This window comes from Poecilia mexicana, unplaced genomic scaffold (assembly GCF_051168715.1).
Source record: "Poecilia mexicana isolate PSO_F unplaced genomic scaffold, ASM5116871v1 scaffold_10, whole genome shotgun sequence".
In the NCBI taxonomy this organism is placed as follows: Eukaryota; Metazoa; Chordata; class Actinopteri; order Cyprinodontiformes; family Poeciliidae; genus Poecilia; species Poecilia mexicana.
Genome location: NW_028263379.1, coordinates 22,096,080 through 22,123,582, shown reverse-complemented (window position 1 = coordinate 22,123,582; position 27,503 = coordinate 22,096,080). Strand labels below are relative to the sequence as shown.

The following is a 27,503-nucleotide window of genomic DNA, read 5'->3' as shown; positions in this document are numbered from 1 at the left end:
AAAAACAAAAGTTCCAGGTCCTTTTAATGCCATAGAAATATGAGACAGAAACATGGATTTTATCTTTATATAGACCTGTCTATTGATTTATAGATTACTAGTTTTAATGGACAGACATTACAAAGAACAAATATGGTTCTTAATCAAATCCTAATGAGTCAAACTTAAAGTGTCATGGAGTCGTCAGCCTCATGACAATAACACTGACATGAAAAATAATATAGAAGAAATGATAACACTTTATTTGAAGGGGGTGAATAAGACTGTCATGACACTGTCATAAACATGACATAACGTCTGTCATGAACATGAATAAGCCTTCATGAATATTTATGACTGTTGTCATAAAGCATCATTTGGTAAATTATGACACTTTTAATACAAAGTTGACATTATTCAAAATGTCTTTGTTATGACAACTTGACATTAACTAAGAAACCATTACTGTTTAAACTTTACCTTTAATAACATAAAGATACCTAATTCAGCAAACCCATGGCACTTCAACAATATTATTTTACCTTTTATCTGGAAATAGTGTCTGTTTATTCTTGCCATACACTCCTCTGTATTAATTATTGCTGGAAAGGTTTTGCCATACAGGTTTATTCCTCTGTATTTACTTTAGTTTCTTAGTTTATTCTTGCATTTTGTTCTTCATTCATTTCCATTTAGTTTCCTTTGATTAGTATTATCCTCTCTTGGTTTATTGCTATGTCCACTTTAGTTCCTTTCCTGTTGCTAGATTTATTTTATCGTTTATTGACCACCAGTAATCTTCACTCATCACCTGCTGCGCTGCCTAATCGTCATGTGTTTCACATCATGTGTTAATTTTTTCACTGTCCAGCGTCGGATTCTCTGTTTTTATGCCATAATTCGTCGCTCCCTTTTATGTCCCGCTTCTCCTGTTTCAGAGTTTTGCGCAATGTGCGCGTCGTTTTTTTTGTTTTTTTTTACCACCTAAGGTGCAGGGCGGTCGGGAAACGTATCGATGGGGAAAACGCAGACGGACATAAACCTTTTAAAACAACGGAAACAATTTCTGCAGTCTGATTATTGAAATTTAAAAGTGCTGTGTTGTTCTATCACCCCCGTTTAATACCGGACCACTTACAGCACCGATGTTAACGCTATAAAATGAACGCTCACTATCGTGGTGTCACCATGGAGGGATTTCTTTATTTAAATGGGTTCATTTTTCAGAGGGATACACAGTGAGGGTATCTGATTTTAGCTACCAGTAGCAGGAGAACGGAGCTGCGCCAAGAAGCTAACAAACACTGAATAGAAGAAGAGCTGCCATTGATACAGTTGCAGCCAAGCGTGGTTTAATGTTAAACAATGCAGTTTTACCAAGTTGCTGAAAGTCTAAACTGGCATTGTTGTGCATTTAAGGTGTAAAGTTTACCTTCGACCAAACGCCCCCCAAAGGCATCCCAGCGCCCCCCCACCTTTTTGTAAAAATGTCCGCCAGCGCCCCCTGCCGTCCTCTGAACGCCCCCCGGGGGGCGGTACCGCTCACGTTGAGAACCGCTAGTCTAAAGTGTGTCTTTTGAGTGTGTTCAAGACCCTTAACAGGATGCTGATAACTCTAAATCTGGTAAAGTTTCTCTTTTTCTGAATGGAGCAGGTCCAGAAGGGAGACATAGGAAGCTATCTTCAAAGGCACTCTCTGACTCATCCTGGAGGGGGACCTCAAGTCCTTCACAGGCTAGGAGGAATATACAAGTTCTTGGTCTGGTGCTCTGTTCCAAAAATCTCCAAAGGGTGGTGCCCATAAGGCATCCTCATCAGATGCCTGTGCTCCCACATCTGGCTGCAATTCCTGTAAAAGTCCTAATAAAGGATAAGTATTTCTTTTATTCATCATAAAGTTTGAAGCTCCTCCAAAGCAGACTACCTAATAAAACCCAGACATTTCTGTTCTGGGTTTGGTTTGGCTGTGGAGCTCCAATATTGTTAGAGGATCCCATTAGAACAGCAATAATGATACTTACCCCCTTAGCAAAGCAATACAAAATTTTACGTTTAATGTGAAATATAATTTGTATTATTCAACTGATAAAAAAAGGAAATCTGTTACATTTAAAAGGCAAAAGAAGTTGCAGTAATCTGGTTGCAAGAGAGTGCACACTCCTAGATAAATGTTCCATTTACTTCCAATTTAACATGTGGTCTAATGACACATCTAACATCAGATAAAAATTAAGTAAGTTTGTTCTTTTAATGATTTTTCTATTTCCTTATTTGCACCTTTAGGTAAAATCACTTAGAAGAGTCACAAAAAATTCTACGGATTTTATTGTTGCCAAAAAATGTCACTGCAACAATATCAAGGTATAAAAAGACAGTTATCAATAGATGAGACTGAAACTAATCAGGGAGACCCCTAATAGGCCAAACGTAACAAGCAGCTCAAAGGGATTTCTGGTTCTGCATGTGACACAACTTTCTGTATTCTCCACAGGTCTAGATTAAGAAATGAGTTGAAAACACAATCTGTTCATTCCAAAGAAAATGTCCATGCCTGGCTAAACTCAAATAAAATTTAGTTCTGGACTACTGACACCAAGTTTAAACTTCTGGGCCACAAATTCAAAAGTTTTGGCAAAAAAAAAAGAAAAAAAAAAGAAAAACGAAAATGTCACAATCGTGCTTTCTTCAGATGACATTATTCGTGCCCCCCACTCTCCAAAGTGAATTACAGACAGTTCAAGACATTAGTTTAGGTAAATGTTAGAAAGGCGATCCAAATCAACAAAATAATTTATTTACAATTGCCAGAGCAGTCTAAAACAATATTCAACGGGATAAAACTGAGTTGGGTGTGGACAAGGGACCTCCTCACGAAATTATTAAAAAAAAGAAGCTTTTTTTGTTTGAAATCAAAACTGTGGTTTTATTATTATTACTTTTATTATTATTATTATTATTATTATTATTATTATTATTATTATTTTAAAAGTTCGTTTAGCTCGCCAGTCGCATATAGGTAAATGTGTTTTTTTTTCATTTGTACGTAACAAAGGCCAGATTTTGACCGAGGTATGTAAACCTCTAAGATTTTTTGTATGTTGTTCTGTCAATCTCGCGTTGTCCTCCACTCTTACCACACCGTGACACTACAGCTTCTACCCATGTTCTAAATAAACATATTTTCACTCTTTCTAACCTATGGCGCATGGGAAAATTTTTACCCCTATTAAAATCTGACAGGTAGCGCTTGTCGAAATATTGCCATTAACCAAGCATTATAAAGAGGTTTAACTGACTAAATATGTAATATAAATAACACAAGACACCTATGGTCGTGGGTATTACGGCAAATGTCTGATTTGTCGGGAACAATTTAGTTTTTGCCTTCAGGCCGTACTCCGGGAAAAACTTCCTTTAAATCTATTTCCGGAAAATCATTATAGCCTTCCTACAAGAAAGAAAATGGAATCCTGAGCTCGTACTCTACTAAACCAGTCTTTTTTCTCAGTCTATTCTTTAAATAGGAATCTTGTCGTCCATCTGTATTGATCACAACATCACTAACAAGGTAGAGTGACATTAATTTGTTACTAAAGCAACGCCTTCCGCCTGGTTAACTTGGTTCTTTCGTACTTAGCATTTTTTTAGCTTGTTTGCTTGATGTATGAACGTCACTGGTTGACGTCGTTTGCTAAGTTAGCTCGTGTTGATGCTACAACGGGCTTAATATATTTTTAATGACAACATAAGGAGTCTCCAGCAAAAGGAAATAGAAATTATACATGTAAATATTCTTACGTCTTCTATAATATAACTATTAATAAATAAGTTGTCAAAATGGAAAAGTTAACTACCGTTAACTATGCCGTTTGTAGCGTCCGTAGTTAGCCACTTGGCTACCCCGAGCGCTAACTAGCTTAAATGCTACATAACCGGGTCGTTTGATCGTTTTATTGTCATATTTTAAACCGATATTACTAATAGTATCTGGTTCAGACTTTGAATATTTTATTATTTGGGCAACTTTGAAAACCGTTGTCTCTGCATTTCGTTAAGAAAGTACATTAGCTATCTTACACAAAGCTAATCGGTAGCTAGGAAACGCAAGTCATAAGATGCCATTTTGTTTTTATCTCGACTTTGACCAACATACTGGATGTCGTCTTTGACTTTAAGGCATAGTCTAAAGATTATTTAATGTATTTGTAAATACTAAGTAGATTTAAGTTGCCGTGATTTCTAGATTAAAGAGTACATTGTTTGCGATTAAAAACCAAGAGGCTTCTTAGCCTTGTGGCTGGTCTGTTGTTAGGGTGGCTTGCCAGTATGCTTTGTGAACTACGCTAACACAAGTTACAACTACGTATTCAGAAGAGATGTTTTGTAATTTCACAATTTGAGTTTTGCAGAGCTTTGTCCGTTCTCTTGTGAGACTGAATGTATAAAATAAGGTGTTTTCGTTTAAGTCTGGCTTATATTGGTAAAATCTACAGAAGCCTTTTATGTCAAAACCATTTTTTAAAAGAGTATCAAAAGACTTTTCAAATATTAACTGTCCAAATACAAACTGTCCTGAAAGCCATTTTGTAAGTCTTTCAGGACAGTGAACAGATTTTTAAAATCCATATCTTAGTGGTAATGTCTGTCCCTCAATTTGTAGCATAAATGAAATATTGTAAATTGTAACTGTCATCACAAAATTAACTTTATTTCTTGTGGACCTGTACAAAATATTGAATTGCAATTAACACAAATTCAATATCTGCAGTACTGCAATCTCAAAGAAGTGGCTAGTCATGATATTTAGTTCACAAATAATATATTTGGCTAGTTGGATAAACTCTTAAGTTCCCTTGACAGCTGACAGATTTTTCTGGCCAAGCTGCTTAAGGTCATGGAAAATTTTAGGACAGTCATAATGATGGAAACCAAATTGAGGTGGCAGAAAAGTCATACCTTCTTTCGTCATTGTTATATTAAATAACAAGATTTCAGTTGTATATTTTCCTACTTTAACGTAGACCAAATTTTTAAAGCAAAAACCTCAAGACATTGTTAAAAAATATTCCTAAATTAGTAGTTCAATAAATATCAATCACTAAGTTTAGTTCTAACAGGTATTTTATTAATCAGAAATGTCATGTCTATTACAACTAATTACTTACTATTACCAATAGAAGTACTAGAAGTATTTTGTTGCATAAAGTAAAATACATTCTTTTTCAGGGCGTACCATGTAGTTGGATTCTGGCATTCCAAGTGTTTCATTTTGTTAAACTGAATCTTTTGTTTTGAGAACAACTCGACTCACTACCATTCATAGCTGTTTTGAAATGGACAATGTTCATATTTTCTTTATTTGTTTTTGTATAGAAAATCATGTGTTTGTGTATTAAATCAGTTCCTTTAATTATCCTTTGCTGATTTGGATTTTAACTAATCTTATAATTTCACTAGCATGTTTCTTCTGAATAGAAATAATATTGATATGTTGGAGTTGCTGAACCAGAGTACTGACTTGAATCTGTGTAGGAAGCTAAAGATTAGGGTTATGGCAAGGATATGTTCCAACCTTAAACACCTGAAGCTCATTACAAATGATGAATCATTGAAAATGCTGCTGTAGACACGCCAAAAGCTCGTCAGCAATTATTAGAAAGGGTTTGGTTGCAATTCTGTTAATAAGTAATGCTAATAAAAATATTTTTGTAAATGACTGAGCAGTATGTAAATCATTTTCAACATGTAGCTTTTATTCAAGCCTAAACAAAACATGTTTTGTTTTGTTTTGTTTTTGTTCAACCCGTCTGATGCATTGCCTTAACTTTTGAGAGATGCCTGTGTAGTTACTAACCAGTAATAAAGTTTGTGGTTGAATAAAAATCTCAAATCTGCCGAGGGTATGATTAGTTTTGGCCTTCATTGCAGCTACTCAGAAACATTAACAAATCTTTTTCTCTTTCTTTTTATTCCGGTCATCTTTATCATAGAGTTTTGTTATACTAACATTTGGACATGATGTCCAGGCTATTTTATTTATAAAGGTAAATAATTGAGATTGCAAATCAAATTCTAGGTTTGTTTACTTTGCTACGGTTACCTAAACACTTTATCATAAAATAATAACTTTTTGAGGAGACAAGACGGTCAATTCTTTGAATGGAATACAAATGACTGCTTCATACTCACTGACATTAATTACCTCAAATTTCTAAGAATGTAATGTTCTCATTTCTTGCAGTTACTGGATCTTGCTCAAAGTTGCAGAGTATCCCGTTCATTTTTCTGCCCTTCAGAGTCAATGGAAGGGTCTGACAGCGTAGAGCAAGGTGGCGGTGACCAGCCAGAGTCGCAGCGCCGAAGGCAGTTGGATCGTCTAGACCGGGAAGAGGCCTTTTATCAATTTGTCAACAATCTCAGTGATGAGGACTATCGTCTTATGCGAGACAACAACCTCTTGGGCAATCCAGGTGATGAAATATAAATTAGAATTATTTTCTCCTGCATAAGGATGGTAAAAGAAATTTCGGCTGGATACAACTAATTCAAAAAAGGCTGTTTCGCCCAGGATTATGTTTTTGCCTCTGAGTCAGCTCAAGTCAGAACTTTAAACTAAGCTTGTGGTTATCAAACTATCTAAGATGATATTTTCTTAACACAATCAAAACAGTGACACTCTAATCTTTGTGATTTTTACAAAACTTTAGAATGAAGACCACGGAATTCAAACTGTATTAAAACAAAAAACAAAACACACACTTACTACATGAAAATCCAGTCCAGAAGCCCAAAAAAGTGATGAGTATAATAATAATGAGCACAATGCTGAAGTTGGATTCTTATTCAGCATTGTGCTTATTTATGATTTGTGGACATAAAGATGGTAAAATGACTATCTGTATTCAAAAATGCAGAATGTTACAAAAACAGCTAAAAAACAAATTGATTTCTGGAAAAGTTTGAAATTAGAAACACTTGTAGGATTCCTTTTGATGTCATGTGTCTGTCTCCAATTTTATATGTAGATGTGGAAGTATTTAGAAGAGATATCTATCCATGTTGACAATTTAGACATAAGGGATCTGTTTGAATATTCAGGATCTTTTGCAATGATATTAACATAAATCAGTGTTTATTTAGGATATCAGCAAATAGTAGGATCAGTAATTGCCTGCAAACTGCTAGCCTGGTTTAAGTATAGTTATATTGAGCCGTTTTTTCTTTTATTTTTTACTTAACTGTAATACATACTGTAAAAAGCTGGCGTTCAGTTTGAACTCACCATACCAACTGTGTTCCTGTGGATTGTTGTCACATCAACATCTTTAAGCAAACTTTGGTGTCTGGAACTCGAGCATCACCAAATCCTAAATGTCATGAAGACACAGTTTACAAAACCAAAGTAGTATTATTGAGACATTCTAAAGGACAAATAGTGGACAATGTAGTACCATGTTGATATATATATTTTTAGTATAGTTTGTCAACCTGTTTTTCATATCATGTATTAATTTTTTTCCAACTTTGGCTAGTTTCCGCTTTTTTCACTATACTTGTGTTTGCTCAAAATGCAACCGCCTGTGGACAGTCGAGGATGTGCAGTCCATTTCTGTCCCTGGACAGTGGGTGGGGAAATATAAGTTTGCAGCGTCCTTTAGTGGAGGAGCAAGGAGGGGGAATTAAATGGACAGTGGCATACCTGGTAAGTCTGGAGGTTTTGTAGTATTGTCCTGTTGCTGCGTCCGACCAAATTGCATTCAACTTGAGTTCAAAGTAACAGGTTTTTAGGTTGTTTATGCTTTGACTTACTAAGAAGATTTTCTCTATGTATCTGTATTTTAGCGTATCTCAGTCTTAGTCTTTCTTTGCTGCAATTCCACATTTTGTTTTTATTATAAGAACTTTTTTCCCCAGCAATTTGTTGAGAAGAGAAAGTGGATAATGCCTTGAAAGTAGTACTTAATAAACTATTTGCTGATATCTTTTCCAGGGGAGGTAACTGAGGATGAGCTGTTCAATAGACTTCAGCAAATCAAAGATGGTCCAGAGCAGCCGCAGAATAACAACCCAAGCACAGAAAATACCGAGGATCCCGTCGGTATGTTTACAGGATCTTTCAGATTTTGAATGCATGATGTGCATCTGAATTTAGATGTAATTTGCCTTTGGCTTTTGTCCCCAAATAGAAACTCCAGAGAACTCTGAGGATTCCCAAGGTGGGGATAGCTTGCTTGACTGGCTCAACACAGTGAGACGAACCGGCAACACAACTAGAACTGGACACCGCGGAAACCAGTCGTGGCGAGCTGTGAGCCAGACCAACCCAAACAGTGGTGACTTTCGCTTTAGCTTGGAGATCAGTGTGAACCGCAACCTGGCCGAACAGCAGGCCGCTGCTGAAGGAGAACAGGGGCCTTCAGAGCAGCCCCCAACGGGCCAAGAGGAAGAAGAGGTTGCAGATCCTGAACCACAGGTTCCTATGGAAACAGAGGTTGTGGAAGAACCAGTTGTTGAAGAGTTAGCTGTCATTGTTGAGCCAGAACCTGAAGAAACACCTGAAGAAGAGGTTGCCTCACAAGAAGCTGTTGAGGAACCTCCCAGTCCGCCCCCAGCTCCACCTCCAGCTCCAGTCGTAGAAGAAGCTTCACCTGAGCAACCCCCACCTTGTTCTTCTCCACGAAGGGGACAAAGGAGACCCCGCAGCCGTAGCCCAGAACCACGTAGGACCAGAGCCCGCCTAGCCAGAAGCCGCTCACCTCTCCGTTTGGATCAGCTAGATGACCTACCCGGTCCGCGACACACCTATGGCTCTCAGAGCCCCAGTTCTTCCACTGACACACCTCCAGTGCCTCAAGTGGAGGGCAGTTCTCGGACTCGACAACATATTCTCTCCAGGCAAAGCCCAGCAGACGACAATGTTCAGCCACCCAGTGTTGAAGCAGAATCAGTCCCGGAGGCCCAGAATGTTAGACCTCAGGAAGGAGAACCCAACGGGAATGAAGGAGGTTCGGCGGAACGCCGTCCCCCAACTATAATGCTCGACCTTCAGGTGCGTCGTGTGCGTCCAGGCGAATATCGGCAAAGAGACAGTATCGCCAGCCGTACCCGGTCACGCTCGCAGAACTCCAACAACACTTTTCTCTATGAGAGTGAGCGAGGGGGTTTTCGCAGGACCTTCTCGCGCTCCGAGCGTGCCGGAGTGAGGACCTACGTCAGCACCATTCGAATCCCAATTCGCAGGATCTCCGACGCAGGGTTAGGAGAGGCGACGTCGATGGCTCTCCAGTCTATGATAAGGCAGATCATGACGGGCTTCGGCGAGCTAGGCTACCTCATGGACTCCGACTCAGATTCTTCAGATTCAAACCGCGGTACCGGGACACCCGCCGATACGGAGTCCCTTAATAATCCAGATGCTAGTAACGCTGACGCGTCTGCTGCTGATGAGCAACCATCGGTTGCTGCTGCTGCTGCTGCTGGAGTTAGAGAGAGGACAGTTGAGACAGAAGCGGATGAGGGTCTTACTACTGGCCCACAGGCTTCTGGTGGAAGGGCTCGACCTAGACCCCCCATCAGCCTAGAGGAGCCCAGCTCGCTGCCCTTTCTACGACTTGCTCATTTCTTCCTCCTGAACGACGACGACGATGACCAGCCTCAGGGGCTGACCAAAGAACAGATTGATAACCTCTCCATGCGCAACTTCGGTGAGAGCGACGCCTTGAAAACCTGTAGCGTCTGTATAACGGAGTACGCTGAGGGGAACAAGTTACGCAAGCTTCCCTGCTCTCATGAGTACCATGTGCACTGCATAGACCGCTGGCTCTCTGAGAACTCCACCTGCCCCATCTGTCGCAGGGCTGTCCTGGTATCAGCCAACCGAGAGAGCGTGATCTAACTCTTAACAGACTCCAACCTTTTCAATATTTCAAACTAATTACACATCCAAGTCATGTAAGATGCTTTGAAGAAATGTCTCCACTATTGAAAATTATTTTTTTTCTCATAATTTGTGAGTTTGATCATTATGTTACAGGTTTCATTTGAGGTGCTCAGTCTCTTGACATGCATTCAGACTCCAAGTTGACATTTGCTATTGTTCAGAGCTGAGCAGAAGCAGTGCATGCTGTTGATCAACCTGTTGTGTCCATTCAGTGATGCACCAAGTTATGTACACAAGCAGACCTATAATCTTATATTAAACCCTTTGATTATAAATGCTGCTGCACACCTGCAGGTAGTTCAAGCACTTCAGATATCTTCTTTTGGTATGAATCTTAATTAGCACCTCAAGCACAATTCTTAGTTGCAGCAGTTTGAAAGTATTAGCTGTAAATAGGCTTGTAAAAAATAATTTTGACTCTTTGTATCAGTGAATTGGTTTAGGACTGTAAATTAGAGGATCGGAGTCATTTCGGTTACACTTAAAGTAGTTTCAGGATGGGGAGAGAATGAGCTTGCATAGCAGACATATGTTCACATGAGTTGGTCTGCAGGTAATGGTGAAACCTGTGCTCCTTTTTGATCACATGGCCAAATCAAGACCCTCCTCTGGAGTTCCATTTGCCAATACTCTGCTAGGCTAGGTTGTTTAAAACAAAAAAAACAAAAAAAAAATGTTGCTCTAGCATAGAGGAAAATATTTGGCATCCTGCAGTGTTTTTTTAAACAGAAGAAATATCAGAAATGGGGTTCTGCCTGCATTGGCTTCAGGTAAATTTGGCCCCTTTTGACAATTTGTACCCACATTTTCCACCTACATGTTGCCATTTTGTCCTTTACCATTTACATTTCATACCTGTAAGCAATTCATTTCCCACACTTGTTCTTAGCATTGCATATCATTTCTTTGGTAGATCAAATAAATTATGCAAATTATGGAAATTTCATATTTTTCCATATTTTATGAAAACTTTATTATACCCAGTTTACAATGGTATAGGTTATCAGCCCAGTTTTAGCCAGTTAAACCTCATGAAATATGATGAATTATAAAACTTGATCAGAGTAAAGCAACTCTTAAGCAACAACCTGCTGGTAGATATCAATTATTGGAGTCATAAAACTACATTTCCTTCCAACAGAGGAAGTAGATTATGAAAAATTACTTTTAATTGGAAGTTGGGGACAGAATTTCTAAAAAAAAAAAAAAAAAAAAGAAGAAAAATGTCCACAAGGCTGCTGAAACACCTGGATGCAAATGGGCAAAATGATCATGAAATGTCATTATGGTGAGGAAATTTAATTTTGTAGGCGAGTTCTTATTTCATAATAGGCTTAAAATTGAAGTTTAAAGTTGTCCCTCTTCCACTATTCATTTCTCATGTACAGCGATTCATTCCTCTTCTCTCACCAGCAGCTACGGTCTGATAACGAGCTCATCATATTTCTCTCATACTAAGTTAGTCATATAACCAGAAACTGGCTTTATATGGAAATAACCTTTAACCTTATCTCAAGCCAGAGTTTGTCTCTAAAAGGTAGGTCCATCATATTCTACAAGTTGCTCAATATTTATTAAACAATGACTTAGACTGTCAAACATTGACAGAAAATTCAAATTTCAATAGAAAATCAAGAAGTTACCCAACTGCTTTATGAGCAAATCTTCCCAAGTGGTGTGCAATATTTGCAAAATGTACAAGTATAGTAAAACAAACCATGATTTAAATGTGTACTATTGTTAAAAACTGTTTAAATCCTAAATGAAGACTTATAACCCTTTACAGTATGTGTTGAAGTTGATTTATTTAGAAGCTATGTAGGTTTTAATAATTAAACAGGAACATTGACCAGTAAAGGAGCTGAAGGGCATCACTTATTGCCATCCTGTTTCTTGTTTCACTGTTTGATGTCTTAGCCACGATTATTACCTCCCCTCTGTGGGACACAAATATTTGAATGCAAGATGTTGAATAGCATTAACATGTTAAAAAAAAAAAAAAAGAAAAAAAAAAGAACTGTCTGTTTCCTTTAAAGGGGCCGAGCTTCGGTTTGGCCTTGTTCTGTGACCTACCCAGTGCAGGATGTTAACTGGGTGTTTTAATGAAACTAACCGCTGAATTAAACGAGTTGATATGCTATAAAACAATACATCAGAGGTATGAGTTCTGTGCTCTGCTTGCGGTGACGTTTTTTTTATGATGGTGCATGTATGTGCTCAAGTCATTCATTTGTAATGCTTTAGTAAGACACTGCTGCAATGTTTCCATTTTATTTTTAAAATGAGAACATTTTAAAAATAAAATGTAGAGCTTTGGTGCAAAAGCTCTACCAGTAATATGCCAAAGGGATGCAGCCGTGTTTTATAAAACATCTTCTCTGTCACGCTTTTTAAGGCCATTATGATTTAGATTTCTCACCCAAGTTAAAGTATGTTTGATTTACCTGACAGAGTTCTTACTTCTCCATAGTATTGCGTTGTCTTTAAGCATTTTTCAGGCATGGGTAAGTATGAAAACTTGTTTGTACTTCTTATTCTGTTATATTAATAATTATTCTAAATTTCTAAGCAATAAAATTAACACTACAATGATTTGCACTTAATTTAAATCCTTAATCTTTGACTTGCCACACCTCAAATAGATTTTTTGGAGAAACCTACTAGACTTACAAAGGATAAGTCCTGACTTTACTCACTTTTTAAAATTTCACTTCTCTTTGGCATCTAGACCAGATCACTCTGTGGTTTAAAAACTTAGTCTGGTTCACATGTCAAACCACTGAAACTCTTATTTTGGTTTTAGGAACCAATACAGAATAAAAATATAAAAGGCGTACCAACAGTGTTGTAATGAACCTGTTTAGTGTATAATAAATCAAGATTTTATTATTGTTTGCCCCACATTTTCCCCTTTAGCAGATTTTTTTACTGACCAGCAAGTTCCACTAGTTTTAAGCTCCACGTCTTGTATTAAGGTCCAGACTCTGACTTGGTCATTCCAAGGTTTAATATTATGTCCAGCAAAAAAAAGCTGGCAAAAGATTAAACCACAATTTTAACAGTGACTTTTATGTTTTGAAGAAGAGCTGATTTAACTAGAAAATAGAACAGCTGCAATGTCTTGGATTTTCATTATACTTTTTATTCCCCCAACCATATATTTTTTTCTTTCACTAAACTTTCCATCAATACACATGGATACAGCACTCTGTTAATTAGCTTCCAATTACCTTTTTGTTCCTTATCTTCATAGTGGGACGGTGTCAATGACATTTTCTGGACAAGTCAGCAGGCTTCGTCATGATTGTGTGGGTCTTCTATATCCTGAGAACCCGAGTTTACGGTTTAATTTAGTCGTAAGCATTCAAATGAATACAAACACTGAAATCGATACTGTTTTTGAAGTGGGATATACCAATAATGCGAAAAAATAACGTGGACTACAATTAAATACATAGTTTCTAGAATACTTAATTGTTTCTGTGAAGCGGTCTGGTGTGGCCAGTTTAGTGGGATTGGTCCACATGACTGTTGGACAAGGAAGTGTTTCGGTCGTCAGGTGAACGTTTCTCGGCACACCAGTCGGACCTGTGAACAACACGCCAGTAAGGATGGCACTCCGGGCAGCTAGTAACCGCTTACTGTACTTCCAGAGGACATGTTTTAAGGTAAACTATTATTATCGCTTTGTTTGCAAGCATTCGCTGTTATTCATAGCCAGCTCTGCTGTAAAATGGACCAAGCATTTGATCTGTGCGTATACTTCCGTGTAGAGCTGTACTCTCCACGAAGTTGTTGTTGCTTTTTCGGAAAATGTACTCATGGTAGTAAAATAAAGGACTTCTGTTAATAATCTTGGAGCAGGAGTAGCCGCAAAATCGCTGCTAAAGTACACCAAGATGGTTTCTCATTTACCCCCCAAGAAAATACACTCACTTTAAGTCAAATGCGTGTAGCAAAGAGTCACCACTGAGTGGTGCTGTTGAGTCAAATGTAAGCTGTAAGGCAGGGGTCACCAACTCCAGTCCTCGAGGGCTACCATCCTGTAACTTTTAGATGCGTCTCTGCTCAAACACACCTGGATCAAATAAACTGCTCGTTTCCAGCCTATTGCAGAGAGGAATGAATGCTGGTGAAGGAATTCAGACATTTTGGAGCAGAGGTGAATCTAAAAGTTGCAGGATGGTAGCCCTTGAGAACTGGAGTTGGTGACCCCCTTTTGTTTGACATTCAAGATCCAATGTGCTGCTGTTGATTACCGAAAAATTATTTCTCTCACCCCCTTGTAGGTCAACGCCCTTGAAGCTCACCTGGGTGTCAGATCCAAGGCAACCTGTCCTGTTGAAGTGAGCCACCTAGATCATTTGGTGTTGACGGTAAAAAGTGTGCCGGACACAATCAACTTTTATACATCAGTTCTTGGAATGGAGGTTGTCACTTTTAAGGTATGTGCTAATTCATTAAAACTTATTACATAACTGTCAAAAATAATAATTCTTGCAGAACTGTTCATGTCTCTTGAAGCTTTTGGTATTTTTTCTGCAACCACAAACTTTGATTTTATTCAGAAAAAAATCTGAAAAGTTAGGAAAGTGACAGCCTTGTAGGAGAGGCTCTAACATATTAATATCTTTGGCATATGTAAAAACAAATAAATAAACATTGTGTCAAAAATTGACACTGTACTGGTACCATCCTTATCAAAAAGAAGTATACCTCAAGTACATGTCATTGTCTTTGAAACAAAATTTTTTACAGTAGGATAAATAGTTACGTTTTTTTTAATATAAAAAAATAGCCACTGCATGGAAGTCTTTGATTCTGGATCAGCTGATACCGTCTTTCTCTCCCTAGTCATGTTTTTCTGTATCTCCTATCTTAATTTTTGCAGGGGAACCGTAAAGCTCTGGGTTTTGGGAAACAAAAATTTAACCTTCACCAGTTGGGCAAAGAGTTTGAACCAAAAGCTAAACATCCAACTTCAGGCTCTGCAGACCTGTGTCTCATCACCAAAACCCCTCTGACTGAAGTAGCTGCTCATCTGAAGGTGCTCTCAACACACAGAGAGCTTTTAATATTGGCTTTTGCTACTGATAAGAGAACAAATCAGGTGTTAATGCTCAGTGCCATTTTCTGTCTTTGGCAGGTTTGTGGTGTTGAAATTGAAGAGGGACCAGTGCAGAGGAGTGGAGCTGTGGGACCCATCACCTCTCTTTACTTCAGAGATCCAGACCACAATCTCATTGAAGTGTCAAACTACAGCCAGTCAGCACCAGACGGCTCCTCTTGAACCTCCTAGTGAGCATGTAAAAATGCACTGTCAGCACACGACGGGGTCTATAGCCATTAAAGGTTTAAACCAAAATGACTGGTAATGAAATAGCTGGTTTATTAATGAGAGAGGGTGGACTACACCATCTAGAGAAACTCATCCATGCGTTTATCTTTAGTAGCAATGATTACTGCAACAGTGTCTTCACAGGTCTGCCAAAAAAAAAAAAAAATCAACTAGACCGCTGCAGCTGATCCAGAACGCTGCTGCTTGTGTTTTCACTAAAACTAGGAACATAGAGCACATCACCTCACACTGGCTCAGGGTAGCTCAGAGAATAGACTTTAAAATACTGTTGTTAGTTTAGAAATCAATGAACGGCTTAGCATCACAACACATTAAAGATCTCCTGTTGTTGTATCAACCTTCCAGACCTCTCCAGGTCTTATGGTTCTGGTCTGCGTAGAAGCTTCTCCAGAACCAAACGTGGAGAGGCTTCTATGCACCAACAATGTGGAGCAAACCTGTAAAACAGCCAAAACACTAAGTTCCTTTAAATCTAGACTCAAAACCCACCTGTTCTAGAGTTGCTTTTGAAACATTATAAATTAAACAACATGTTGATATGTAACAACGGCACTTGACAAAATGTAATGCTTCAATTGTTGACTGTGTGTTCTATGACTTTGTATTTTTATGATGTAAAGCATTTTGAACTGCCTTGTTGCTGAAATGTGCTATACAAATAAACTTAATTGATTGATTGATTAGAGTTCTCCTTACTTTTCTAATTTTATTGTTAGTTTCAGTGAACAGTGTTTATAGGAAAATTATGCAAAAAATCACATTTACCAATTTGTGTTCCCTTTCATAAAATGTTTTAAAAAATTCATAAGTAGGAATATAAAATAAAAGATAAGATGGATGGAAAAATATAGAGTGTAATTACACCTACTTTAATATGTCAAGTTCTTTAGATTTGTATTTTCTAGCAAGTTGTTGACTAGGTTTTAGATTTATTTTTCAGCTGGAGAATAATCTAAAACAGGCAACAAAAAAAATCTATCAAAGCATCCCTCAGGGTTAAGGACAAAAAGTGTTTTGAATCAACAGATGATGTGATTCTTAAGTGTTTTAGTGCTATGGATTCAATGCAGCAAGAGACTGCAGAGGCCTCGGTGCTTAAAACTTAAAAATATTAGCTTTTTTTTATAAGGGAAGTCATCCTGTTTGACCTGAATGGGTCTTATATTCATCCAAATTAAAACTGGAAATATGAACCAGTAATGTCATTTGATTACAAAAGGGGCTGAGAAGAACAACATATTGGATAACTTGAAGGAAAAGTTAAAGGAAAAACAGTATAGTAAATATACAAAAAATAACCCAAGAAAAAAATGAGATGATGCTTTTAATTATATTTAATACAAGACACAAATATCAATTTGTCAGATTACATCCTGTAATATTTTCCCAAAACTCTCCTCAGTCACATCAGTTAATATCAGAGCAACAATTACTCATCAAATTCAGAATAAACTGTTTTCAAGAAGCATGTTTTGCATTTTCTGGAAGCAAGTTTGTGAAGTAGCGAGGGCCAACCGCCAGTAAAACCGACAAGAAGAAGAAGAAGTAGCGAGTCCACGCCAGGTGGTGGCGATAATGAGCCAATTATTGCCACACGAAGAAAAGAACAACATGGCGGCGATGGCGTTTTGACCAAAACATAGTAACAAGCTTTTAAAAGAGGTGAAATACGAGATAAACATCATCTGTTACAATATTTTTATTCTGAACAAGGTACGTAACAACTTCGTCTCATCATAAGACTTTCAGTGAATATTTATGTCGCATTAAGTCGTAAGCATCTCGTCGAGCTACGTGCTCTGCTTTTGGCTGCGCCACTTTAAACAAGTGAAATTCACAGTCTGTTCCAACAAGAGTTATGGATCAAACGGGACACATTCTGGAGGACTAATTTGTCTGTTTGGTGTGTAGGAAGAGATCCAATCATGACCGAGCAAACCAGTGCCAGTTCGGAGGGGATCGTGGGTCTGGATGAGCCCAAGAAGATGACCAGAGAGGACTGGAGGAAGAAGAAGGAGTTGGAGGAGCAGAGGAAGCTGGGAAATGCTCCAGCTGAGGTGGACGAAGAGGGAAAGTAAGTACACCTGGATGTACACTGATGGGTGACGTGATTAACAGTGATTGTTTCTGTATTATGGAAGTTGTTACTGACTAGGACATATTAAATAGCAAGTAAACTCAAGAGTTAAAAGCAGGGAAATGAGCAAGTTTAAGGGTTTGAGTGATTTTAAAGGACAAATTGAGAATCCAGGACAAATGGGTCAGAATTAGTCCCTTGTTTAACAATAATTGCTAAATATTCCAGTCTTGTTTCCAACCCTTTTACAGCAATAGTTAAACTTTAAACTGATTTCCTTACAGCTACTGATTCTGGACCTGTTAGCGCTCCTCCTAGAATTAACATTGATAAAACTCAAATATCCACAACATTAACTCTCTTATTGACCTGTTACAGGCTTTGAAAACAAATCAGTTTTAAATTGTAAAGGAAGTTTGGTTTTTGGCTCTGATTCCTCTACTGTTGTTTTTTATGCTTTCTGACTTATTTAGATTTTCTGTCTTTCTTTGGAAAGGGACCTCAGTTGTTTTTAAAGATGTTTTTGGATGAATTCTGTTGTTATTAACTGTGGGTACTTCTTCTCTCCACCAGGGACATAAACCCTCACATCCCTCAGTACATTTCATCAGTGCCATGGTACATCGACCCGTCCAAGAGACCCACACTAAAGCATCAGCGACCACAGGATGAAAACCAGAAGCAGTTCTCAGCCATTGGAGAGTGGTACAAAAGAGGAGTGCAGGAGGTCAGCATGAATCGGATACTGTTGTTGATTCGATTTTAACAAATCTTAACAAGTTAGATTTAATGTATTTATCCATCTTTTGGCTTAACACAGAATGCTATTACCACTAAATACCGCAAAGGCGCTTGCGAAAACTGTGGGGCTTTAACACACAAGAAGAAGGACTGTATGGAGGTAAAAAATATCAACAAATAAAGGCTTCTTTTGGATTGTTTCTCCCTAAAGTAAAAAAAATAAAAAATAAAAAATGTCCCCCTCTGTTTTTAAACCAAGGTCTAAATGTCATTTGTGTTCCCTCAGCGGCCCAGAAAGGTTGGAGCCAAGTACACAGGAACCGGGATAGCTCCAGATGAGCACTCTCAGGTCCAGCTCGACATGGACTACGACGGAAAGCGGGATCGCTGGAATGGGTATGACCCAGAGGAGCATCAGCGCATTGTGGAGGAGTATGCTAAAGTAGATTTGGTAAGGAGTGCATGAGTAAAAAAAGCTTTTATTTTTTTTTTTTTAAATGCAAGCTTACTTCTGCTTTTGAGAGAAAGGAGATACTTTGTTTGCCTTTTAAAGATTGCGTTGGAAGGAATATTAACTTTAAATATTTATATACCTTCATACACCTAAGTAATAATTAGTAATGTGATTCGCATTTTTTTTTTGTTGTTGTTGTTGTTACCATCATGTTTCACAGCAGATATTTTGTGCCGAGTATGATGTTCTGTGTTAGTTTATATATAGACCAAAATGTTTAATTTTGGTCCCGTTTGACCTGAGGTCCTTCTTTCACATGTCTGTTGTGGTGAACTTTGTTTCTTTCAACAGCAACAAGGCACCAGAATCTGTCAAATCTGACAGATGTGGTCAGATTGGACCACATCTGTCAAATCTAGTTTATGCTGGATTTGTTTGAAGACATATGTCTTCTTTTAACAGAAGACATATCGTCATTTGTCACATTATAAGTTTGCTGTTTTATCCAACAGCAAATCAGTATTTTCCCCCTTCTGTGGTATTCACAATTGTTTGTTTTATTTTTATTTATTTATTTATTTATTTAATTTTTTTGTGTTGTTAGGCTAAGCGGACGTTGAAGGCTCAGAAACTTCAGGATGAGTTGGCTTCTGGGAAATTGGACCAAAACGTAAGTGATCTGTCAGTTCACAGACAACTTTTTTTGTTGTTGTTGTTTTTCTTCTTTTGTTAATCATGAAGCTTTTCAAACGGGCATCATGTTCCCTGCACAGGAGCGAGAATATGACAGCGAAGACGAGGATGAGGACAAATATGCAGACGACATCGACATGCCGGGTCAGAACTTTGACTCGAAGAGACGCATCACCGTGAGGAACCTGCGCATCCGAGAGGACACGGCTAAAGTAAGAGCCAGAGGAGCTAATAGTGATGAGATGAGAAACCTGTTTGCTTCTAATGCCCACCGTTGAAGAAATGGGACAATAAAGCTACAGGCTCAGGTCTGTGACAAACTCAGGATTTCGATCAGCTGACCTTTGCGTTTCTGTCTTGCAGTACTTGAGAAATCTGGATCCAAATTCAGCGTATTACGATCCGAAGACTCGAGCGATGAGAGAGAATCCGTACTCCAACACCGGCATGAATCCTGATGAGTAAGTTGTTGGTTTCTATTTCCTGAATACCTTTCACAAGCTTATGCTAAAACAGTTTCAAACTGCTCCGTCCTACAGGGTGGGCTACGCTGGAGACAACTTTGCTCGCTACTCTGGAGACACAATCTCCATGGCTCAAACGCAGCGTAAGTTTTCACTCTGAGCACCTTTTAAACTAGCTGGCTGTAAAACGGCGCCTAGTACTTTAAATATTACTAATCACCTCAGTGGGAATTTGGCAGAAGAAGTTAATAACTTATAAAGAAGAGAGTCGGCTCACATTTAGTACACGTTTGATGACCAATCTATTCCTCAATCTATGAGGCCGGCTTCAGAGGAAGGCTGGTTGTGATTCACAGCTGGATAGTTTCCAGTCACTTTGAGGAAACATGCTTCATGTTTTCTGATTCCTGTAAGGATTGTTGCTCTGTTGCGACAGTGTTTGCTTGGGAGGCATACGAGAGAGGCTCCGAGGTCCATCTTCAGGCTGACCCCACCAAGCTGGAGCTGCTCCATCGCTCCTTCAAGGTCAAAAAGGAGGACTTTAAAGAGAAACAGAGAGAGGGCATCCTGGAGAAGGTACGCTTCGTTATCAGAATGTTTTTAAACTTCAGCTTTTCTGTACAAATGAAGCTGAAGTTCACTTTAAAGGCCTGTGTGGTTTAGCAGGCACACCATACTCACTAAAAAATACCACTAGTGCCACAACTTTTCAAAGCAAATGAAATAAAAAAAAAAAAACAACAATCTTGAAATGGTATTTAATTTATTCATAGATTTATTTTAAAACGTGTAAACTGAAATGAAAATTTTGTCACTCCTGCTTTTTCCATTGCCTCGTTAGTACGGAGGTCAGGAGCACTTGGACGCACCGCCGCGGGAGCTGCTCTTGGCGCAGACTGAGGACTACGTGGAGTACTCCCGCCACGGCGCCGTGCTGAAGGGACTAGAGAAGGCCGTCGCCCGCTCCAAATACGAGGAGGACGTCCTCATCAACAACCACACCGTGAGGACGATTGGACAAATGGCTGCTTTTAAAGCTGTGCTGCTTTTTTGTTTGTTTGTTTGTTTTTATTACATTGTTTTTCAACATTTGCATAATTTTTTTTTTTGTATAGTGTATATGGGGCTCCTACTGGAAGGATGGCTGCTGGGGATACAAGTGTTGCCACTCACTGGTCAAACAGAGTTACTGCACGGGACAAGCAGGAATTCAAACGGTAACTAAATGGTGCAAAACACTTGTTTCATTTCAGTAGTTCACCAATACATGTACTATTCTTTTGTGTAAATATATATTGTGTGTAAAGCCTGTTACTGATAAGTCTTATACAGTGTTTTTTTTTCTGTTTTTAAACAGCAAGGTACTTCTGACTGCGTTCCATTTGAAGACGGACTGCAGGAGCCCCAAGAAGAAGAAGAGCCAAAGTCTTTACTGGAAGTAAGGATTTAAGATTTAGCATTGGTGATGGCATACATATAGTCACTCATTCTGCGTCGTGCTGGACTTTTCCTTCTAACGCCAAAGTTATTTATTTATTGCCAGATTCATCAAGAGAAGTTGAAGGAGAAGAAGAAGAAAAAGAAGAACAAAAAGAACAAGAAGCACAGCTCAGACAGCAGCGACTCAGAGGATGAAGAAAAGAAGAAGGAGAAACTGAAGAAGGTTTGTTGTTGGTGAAAGGTTTTTGGTGTTCATGATTTGGCCTTTTTTTTTTTTTATCTGTGACTAAGCTCAGCTTCTCAAATGTCCCTCAGGCCCTGGAAGCGGAGGACAAGCGAGTGAAGCACATTGACGCGTTGATGCAGATGGATGAGAGGAAGAGGCCCTACTACAGCCTGCAGGAAGTGAAGGCGCCGACTGAGGAGGAGATGGAGGCGTTCCGCATGAAACGCAGCCGGCCAGATGACCCCATGGCTTCCTTCCTGGGACAGTGACCTTATCCTAATCCCTGTTGATTTTTCCAACTGTTCTGGAAGGACTTCAGCACGGTTGGATCCTAAACGCTCAAGAAGCCCTGTACAGTATTTGACAGCTTTTATCCCTATACTTTTCTTACAAACATCAATTTTATTTTTCGCCCGATGGTTGATATTTGTTTTCAAGCCCTCTTGTTTTTTTTTTTTTCTCTCACTTCCCAATTGAGTCACTTTTCTGGACTTTACAACAAATTGGAGAATTTCGTTTCACAACAGTAATCTCTGCATTTCACTATAAAGAGTTTTTTTCTGAATCTGTGTTGTCTGGAAACATTGCATTCTGCTTATGTTCAACTTCTAAAAAAAAATTATCTAAAAGGTAAAATTTTGATTTTAAAAAGAAATTAAACAAACTGGATTGTGTGGATTTGTCTATTGCGCTTCAAGTGTTTTCATTTTGATTTTGATGGTTTTAGAAAAAGCAGTTTGTCAAAGTCATCTAGAGGTGCATCGCTACATGCACAGTATAAGAATATTACACGTGTACTCATACGTCAGATCTTCCCTCCCGGGGTTTTGTTACAACAATTTTGTAAGTTAAAGTAAAACAACTAACGTTTAGCAGTTCAGGATGTAATAAAATATTGTCTTTTGACGCTTCTGAAATAATCTAAATCTAACTTGAAATGTTTAAAAATGCTGAACAGCTTCCACGTTGTCTTTATTAAGCTAAAATTAAGCCCAGATGCGCTCCTTGGTTCAGCAGGCTCTAAAGCAGGTGTGGGCAGTTCCAGCCCATCTGTGCTGGTTTCAGATGTTTCCCTGCTTGGAGGCACCTGAATTCAATAAATTGGTCATTAACAGAAAACGGTGATGGGATGGATAAGATCACTGATGTAGATGGGATTATTGTCCTGTTTCATAATCCAGTTTTTTCAAATCTTTTATCTGTTGGCAAGATTTGACTTTATGCTATACAGGTGAGTTCAAGGTAATCTCGATTAATGGAGCTTCCCTGGGAGAGGGTGTACTTCAAATTTCACTGTAAGCTCTTCTGGTTTTGTTTTGTTGAATGAATGAAATTTGTCGTTGAGGTTTTAGTGTCTTTGGAAACTTAACATCAGAACATTTTTTTTTATAATGACCCAATCTATAAAACACAGGAATAAAAAAGGTGCATCATTGGTTTCTGAAAATTAAACCAAAAAAAAAAAAAACTACAGATGTTTCTAAAATTATTCAACTCCCACTGTAAATGTGATTTGCTAAAATATTCAATTTCAGCTATTTACAATAAGAAAATAGCAACCAGTGTTGGAACTGCTTTTTTACAATTAATCAAAATAATCCGACATACGTCTTTACTAATTATCTCACAACTCTTTGGATTTATAATGTGCTGCAGATATGATATGTAAGCCAGACACTGCCTGGCAGCATTCCTTTAATTTAGCCCTTCAATAGAGTTAATCAACTGATTATCACTTTACTATATTCCAGTATGTGTTTAAAACCAATCCTTGGTAGACTTTCAGATAGTCCTGGGATTCAGTGATATCTGGGGTTGAGTTCCCTACAGACTATGTTCCCGTTTTTCCCAGGATTTCCATGAATTCATCTTTCCAACTACACACAACACACTTTGTCGTCCCTGACACCAGGTGTTCTTTTCAGTGTATGCTTCAGTCTTCTTCCTGCAGACATGCTGCTAATTTGAAGGTCTGACACATTCCAGTTTTGAATGTGTCAGAATCCCAAAACCTCTTTGTGTTATTTATACTGTTTTTAGCATAGAGGACCTGATGGCTCCTGGACTTTTGGGACAGTAGTGACGTACGCCTTTGAGTTCAAACGTACAACCCTTCAGCATTTAGTATGTACCTTGCTGTACAAACCGAAGGTCATTTCCAGTCAATTGAGGGTTTCTGGCAACTTCAAGAATCAAGCAGCAGGCATCTTTAGCCTGTTTGGTTTCATCTGTTAAAGCCATTGGTCGATTTGATCAGCAGTACCTGCAACCACACCTGATTTGCAAATGTTTGTTTTTATGACGGCTGAATAATCTTGAGGCTGCTGTTGTCATTGAAAATGGCAACTGCACATAATTTCCATGTGACATTAGTTTTAGCCAATGAAACTGTTTTGTGTGTTTATTAAGCAAACAATTTTTTTAAAATTTTGCAATTAAACTTTATCTTCAGTGGAGGTTGAATAATTTTAGGATCACCAAGATGAAGGACCGCTGTCCTCAAGACAAATCTCAATGGAAGACATCTAAATGTAAATGTAATATTATTAAATTATAGAGCTCACAGCCCTGCGGAACTCCAGACTCGTAAAAGTTTTATTCATTTCTTGTTCTTTCATGAGATAAACCCCTGTTCTGCGGACTCTCTTGTTCAGTTAGCATTGCATAGATAATTTTCTCACAGTGAGAGCGGGTGAGCCAGAGTTGTCATTGCTGTTGCCGTCTAATTCTTGTGAGCTGTCTTGAATTGAATGACATCATGCCGGAAATATTTTCTGGGCCCAGCTGTTGCATAAACAGGGTGGATGTTTTGGACTCTGGTTCTCTGGGTTGAACTGCTCTCTGCAGAGCTTCTCTTGAAGAATATTAAATCTCTAGTTCACTGAACATTCATGAAGGATCACTGCTGAACCTTAAAAGGAGAGGCAGAGCTGAATAATGACCCGAGGACATGATTTCTCAAGTGGTAAGTCGTTTCTTTGTCTTTATAGAACTTCTTACATGCTCCATTTGTTGAACATGTTGGAAACAAGAGCTGACTTCTACTTAGCCTTTAAATAATAGACTCGTATTTTTCCACAAAAGGACTGGGTAAAGCCTTAAAAGCAACCACACCTTTTAAGTGAAAGTTTTATTGCTTTGAATAGGTGTGCATGCATAGGCTCTGTTATTGCTTTCCTCTCCAGGAACATCTTGTTATTTCCATGTTTTTTCCTCACCCTCAAAACCCAAATCAAATTTAATGGCTTTAATGGTTCCTGTCCCTCATCTTGTTGTGCCTCTGCAGTGCCCATTATGCTCCAGATGTGCGTGATCATCTGTTTGCTCTCAGCCGTCGTCTCTCAGTCAACAAATTCCTCATCAAAGAGAGGTCGTAATTTCCCCATCCATTCCTCTCAGCTGGTTTGCAGTCTGCCTGGCCCAACAGGGCCCCCGGGATTCCCGGGAGCTCCTGGACCCCCAGGGTCCATGGGCCCTATGGGTCCGCCAGGGTTGGATGGTCCAGATGGAAAAGATGGAGAAAAGGGAGAAAAGGGAAACGGAGGTACTTTTTGTATAACTGTGCTAATCTTTTACAGTTAATCAACTCAATAATGTAAGAATAATTCAGTGAAGTGTTTACTACATCTTGATCCAGCAACTCTCAGAGATTTGATATGTATATGCACCCTAACTAATATTTGGTTTAATATCTCTTAGCAAGTCTCGCTTCAACCACACTTTTTGGGGTCATCAACAAGCTTCGCTTGGTTTTTTATTCAAAGAAAATGCACTTTCAACAGCGTTTCAGTCACAGTAATTTCAGATGTTTAATGTCATATTGCTTTATTCATTCCAGAACCAGTTCTGATGTTTATTTAGGGCAGAGGTGTTCAAATTCAGTCATGAAGGAAATGGTGTTCGCCATTTCTTAGTTCCTTCCTAGGTTCAACACATCTGAATCAAACGATGATTTGTTAGCAAGCTTCCGAACTTTAACATGCTGAGGAGTTAGTTGGACCAATTGAATCAGCTGTATTAGAATAGAAACTTATCTAATACTGGCAGGACACTGGGCCTTGAGGACTGGAGCTGGACACTTATGATTTAAGGCCATAACCTACAAACCATTTTCAGAAAGATGACAACAACCAGTGGTAGGGTTAAAATTACAACATGTTCATGAATGGCTCAGCCCAAGTTCAGATCTAAATGACTGAGCTTGGGCTAAAGTGGGGAAAAGTGGGCAAAATATCAGTTTCCAAATGTGCAAAGCTGACATGGACATACTCAAAGACCCAAGGCTCCTCAAAGGTTTGACTCTGGTGCTGAATACAGTAGAAAAATGTCCATGTATTGTTTTTCTTTCTCTTCTACAGAAGGTACTAATTAGTGATGGTGTATCTCATAAAATCCCAATAAATCATGTTGAAGTGTTTGAAGTGTGCGGTTGTACTGTCACAGTGTGAAATGATTATAGGGGACTGGAGCATTTCTATAAGGTTCTGTAATTAAGAGTAAATGTTAGTTGAGAATTGAAAGGGGGAAACTCAAACTTTGAGGGTTTTGGAAATCCAATCAGATCAGAAACAAAACTCAGATTTGCATAAATTTGTCCCTTTGTATCCTTTCCAGTCCTAGTGGACGTTGCATCGTTACATCACTATGTTTTGTTTTTTTGTGTCTGTCGTCAGGTGATCCAGGTAGACCTGGGAACCCTGGGAAGCCCGGGGTGAAAGGCCGTGAAGGTGTTATTGGTAAAGCAGGACCTCGGGGAGCAAAGGGGCTGCGTGGATCACCAGGTGTGGCTGGAAAACAAGGGAAGAAAGGGGAGCTGGGTGACAGGGGCCAGGAAGGACCTCCCGGTGGTTGTAACTGTGGCACTGCGGCTCGATCAGCCTTTTCTGTGGCCGTAACAAAGAGTTATCCAAAAGAACGAATGCCGATCAATTTCAGCCGGATCTTGCTTAATGAAGGGAATCACTACAATGCCAGCAGCGGGAAGTTTGTCTGTCAGATCCCTGGAGTCTATTATTTCACCTATGATATAACACTGGCCAATAAGCACTTGGCTATAGGACTGGTGCATAACGGTCAATACAAGATCAAGACCTTTGATGCCAACACGGGGAACCATGATGTGGCATCTGGCTCCACTGTTCTCAACCTGAAGCAGTCAGATCAGGTGTGGCTGCAGATCTTCTACTCAGAGCAGAATGGACTCTTCTTCGACCCCTTCTGGACAGACAGTACCTTCACTGGGTTTCTCATTTACGCTGATCAGGAGTTTCTCAATGAGGCGGATAAAAAGGCAAATAGTGAGGATGACAGTTGACATTATAATCCCGAATGAATCCAATTATCTGATTTATTACAGATCAAATCCGAACAATGCAGCCTGGACTTGCTGAAAACGTGTTGACACAAGGGGGCGCAAAAGTAAAGAAAATAAATCATGAAAAAGACTCGAACTAAAAAGGTTTTGTGACTGCGGTAGTAATGTGTCCAACTTGCTGTAAATATTTACCAGCGGTGTCTGGGCGGATTGATCACTTTTGTTTTGCTCTTATGGAAGAAGCCCCTGTAATTAGTCAATTTCCATTTTTACAGAACTGTGCATTCTTGATGGTTAGTGTAAATAGTTTTATTTCAATAATAATAATAAAAAAAGATCAACGCTTGAAATATAAGGAAGCTGAAGTTTAGTTTATGAATAAAATCCAAAATATTTATGATAAAGTTTCATGTTGTATAAGTTTAATACTTAATACTTTCTGAAATATATAATTAATTAAGTATTCATTGACACATTTTTAGTATATATTGTAGATCAAAAGCATAAAATAAATATATAAGAAGGGAGTATAATTTTTCATAATTTATAGATCTAGTAAAAATAATAATTAAATCATTATTATTTTAATGTAATACACATTTTGTACTTGTTTGTTTTTTTATTTTTTTATTTTATTTTATTTTAAGGAGTCATTAGATATTAATATTTTTAATTTTTATTTTTGCTATTTATTTCTTGAGCTAGTGCACTTTAGGACCTCTTTCTTGTAGCGCATTGATCATGATATAAATAATCTACGATTTTACCTTACAATTAATTTCAACTAAAGTGATTATTTCGAGATTTCATTATGCA

At 38.5% G+C, this 27,503-nt stretch overlaps 4 protein-coding genes across 5 annotated transcripts; all 4 read left to right on the top strand.

Annotated features, from left to right (window-relative positions):
* Nucleotides 1-3,423: 3,423 nt before the first annotated feature.
* Nucleotides 3,424-12,508, top strand: rlim (ring finger protein, LIM domain interacting). The gene is made up of 4 exons (XM_015004596.2): nucleotides 3,424-3,547; nucleotides 6,221-6,449; nucleotides 7,970-8,077; nucleotides 8,166-12,508. Exons 2-4 carry the CDS (start codon nucleotides 6,281-6,283, stop codon nucleotides 9,872-9,874), a joined length of 1,986 nt encoding a protein of 661 aa, XP_014860082.2. The 5' UTR covers nucleotides 3,424-3,547; nucleotides 6,221-6,280; the 3' UTR covers nucleotides 9,875-12,508.
* A 925-nt stretch (nucleotides 12,509-13,433) lies between these two features.
* Nucleotides 13,434-15,958, top strand: glod5 (glyoxalase domain containing 5). The gene is made up of 4 exons (XM_015004599.2): nucleotides 13,434-13,587; nucleotides 14,209-14,364; nucleotides 14,811-14,966; nucleotides 15,066-15,958. Exons 1-4 carry the CDS (start codon nucleotides 13,531-13,533, stop codon nucleotides 15,207-15,209), a joined length of 513 nt encoding a protein of 170 aa, XP_014860085.1. The 5' UTR covers nucleotides 13,434-13,530; the 3' UTR covers nucleotides 15,210-15,958.
* Nucleotides 15,959-16,849: 891 nt separating this feature from the next.
* slu7 (SLU7 homolog, splicing factor) lies at nucleotides 16,850-22,057 on the top strand. The gene is made up of 15 exons (XM_015004601.2): nucleotides 16,850-16,991; nucleotides 17,190-17,352; nucleotides 17,929-18,082; nucleotides 18,176-18,256; nucleotides 18,383-18,547; nucleotides 19,155-19,220; nucleotides 19,324-19,455; nucleotides 19,607-19,704; nucleotides 19,783-19,850; nucleotides 20,144-20,283; nucleotides 20,549-20,710; nucleotides 20,823-20,924; nucleotides 21,065-21,145; nucleotides 21,251-21,370; nucleotides 21,463-22,057. Exons 2-15 carry the CDS (start codon nucleotides 17,204-17,206, stop codon nucleotides 21,640-21,642), a joined length of 1,698 nt encoding a protein of 565 aa, XP_014860087.1. The 5' UTR covers nucleotides 16,850-16,991; nucleotides 17,190-17,203; the 3' UTR covers nucleotides 21,643-22,057.
* A 141-nt stretch (nucleotides 22,058-22,198) lies between these two features.
* Nucleotides 22,199-27,042, top strand: c1qtnf2 (C1q and TNF related 2). 2 transcript variants are annotated; one of them, XM_088009656.1, is made up of 3 exons: nucleotides 22,199-22,604; nucleotides 24,660-24,917; nucleotides 26,047-27,042. In XM_088009656.1, the coding sequence occupies exons 2-3, from the start codon at nucleotides 24,668-24,670 to the stop codon at nucleotides 26,685-26,687; spliced, it is 891 nt and encodes a 296-aa protein (XP_087865782.1). In that variant the 5' UTR covers nucleotides 22,199-22,604; nucleotides 24,660-24,667; the 3' UTR covers nucleotides 26,688-27,042. The 2 variants fall into 2 exon arrangements, with proteins under 2 accessions (XP_087865782.1, XP_014860092.1); XM_015004606.2 differs by lacking the exon at nucleotides 22,199-22,604 and adding an exon at nucleotides 24,170-24,338.
* Nucleotides 27,043-27,503: the final 461 nt, after the last annotated feature.

What these genes read in the sequence shown, in the direction of transcription:
- rlim (XM_015004596.2), top strand. Translation starts at nt 6,281, where the DNA reads ATGGAAGGGTCTGACAGCGTAGAGCAAGGTGGCGGTGACCAGCCAGAG. An exon ending in CAACCTCTTGGGCAATCCAG is followed by an intron (nt 6,450 to 7,969) that starts GTGATGAAATAT and finishes TATCTTTTCCAG; the next exon opens with GGGAGGTAACTGAGGATGAG. An exon ending in AAATACCGAGGATCCCGTCG is followed by an intron (nt 8,078 to 8,165) that starts GTATGTTTACAG and finishes GTCCCCAAATAG; the next exon opens with AAACTCCAGAGAACTCTGAG.
- glod5 (XM_015004599.2), top strand. Translation starts at nt 13,531, where the DNA reads ATGGCACTCCGGGCAGCTAGTAACCGCTTACTGTACTTCCAGAGGACA. An exon ending in TCCAGAGGACATGTTTTAAG is followed by an intron (nt 13,588 to 14,208) that starts GTAAACTATTAT and finishes ACCCCCTTGTAG; the next exon opens with GTCAACGCCCTTGAAGCTCA. An exon ending in AAGTAGCTGCTCATCTGAAG is followed by an intron (nt 14,967 to 15,065) that starts GTGCTCTCAACA and finishes TGTCTTTGGCAG; the next exon opens with GTTTGTGGTGTTGAAATTGA.
- c1qtnf2 (XM_015004606.2), top strand. Translation starts at nt 24,311, where the DNA reads ATGACCCGAGGACATGATTTCTCAAGTG. An exon ending in AGGACATGATTTCTCAAGTG is followed by an intron (nt 24,339 to 24,659) that starts GTAAGTCGTTTC and finishes GTGCCTCTGCAG; the next exon opens with TGCCCATTATGCTCCAGATG. An exon ending in GGGAGAAAAGGGAAACGGAG is followed by an intron (nt 24,918 to 26,046) that starts GTACTTTTTGTA and finishes GTCTGTCGTCAG; the next exon opens with GTGATCCAGGTAGACCTGGG.
- slu7 (XM_015004601.2), top strand. Translation starts at nt 17,204, where the DNA reads ATGACCGAGCAAACCAGTGCCAGTTCGGAGGGGATCGTGGGTCTGGAT. An exon ending in AGTATGCTAAAGTAGATTTG is followed by an intron (nt 18,548 to 19,154) that starts GTAAGGAGTGCA and finishes TTGTGTTGTTAG; the next exon opens with GCTAAGCGGACGTTGAAGGC. An exon ending in ACCGGCATGAATCCTGATGA is followed by an intron (nt 19,705 to 19,782) that starts GTAAGTTGTTGG and finishes TCCGTCCTACAG; the next exon opens with GGTGGGCTACGCTGGAGACA.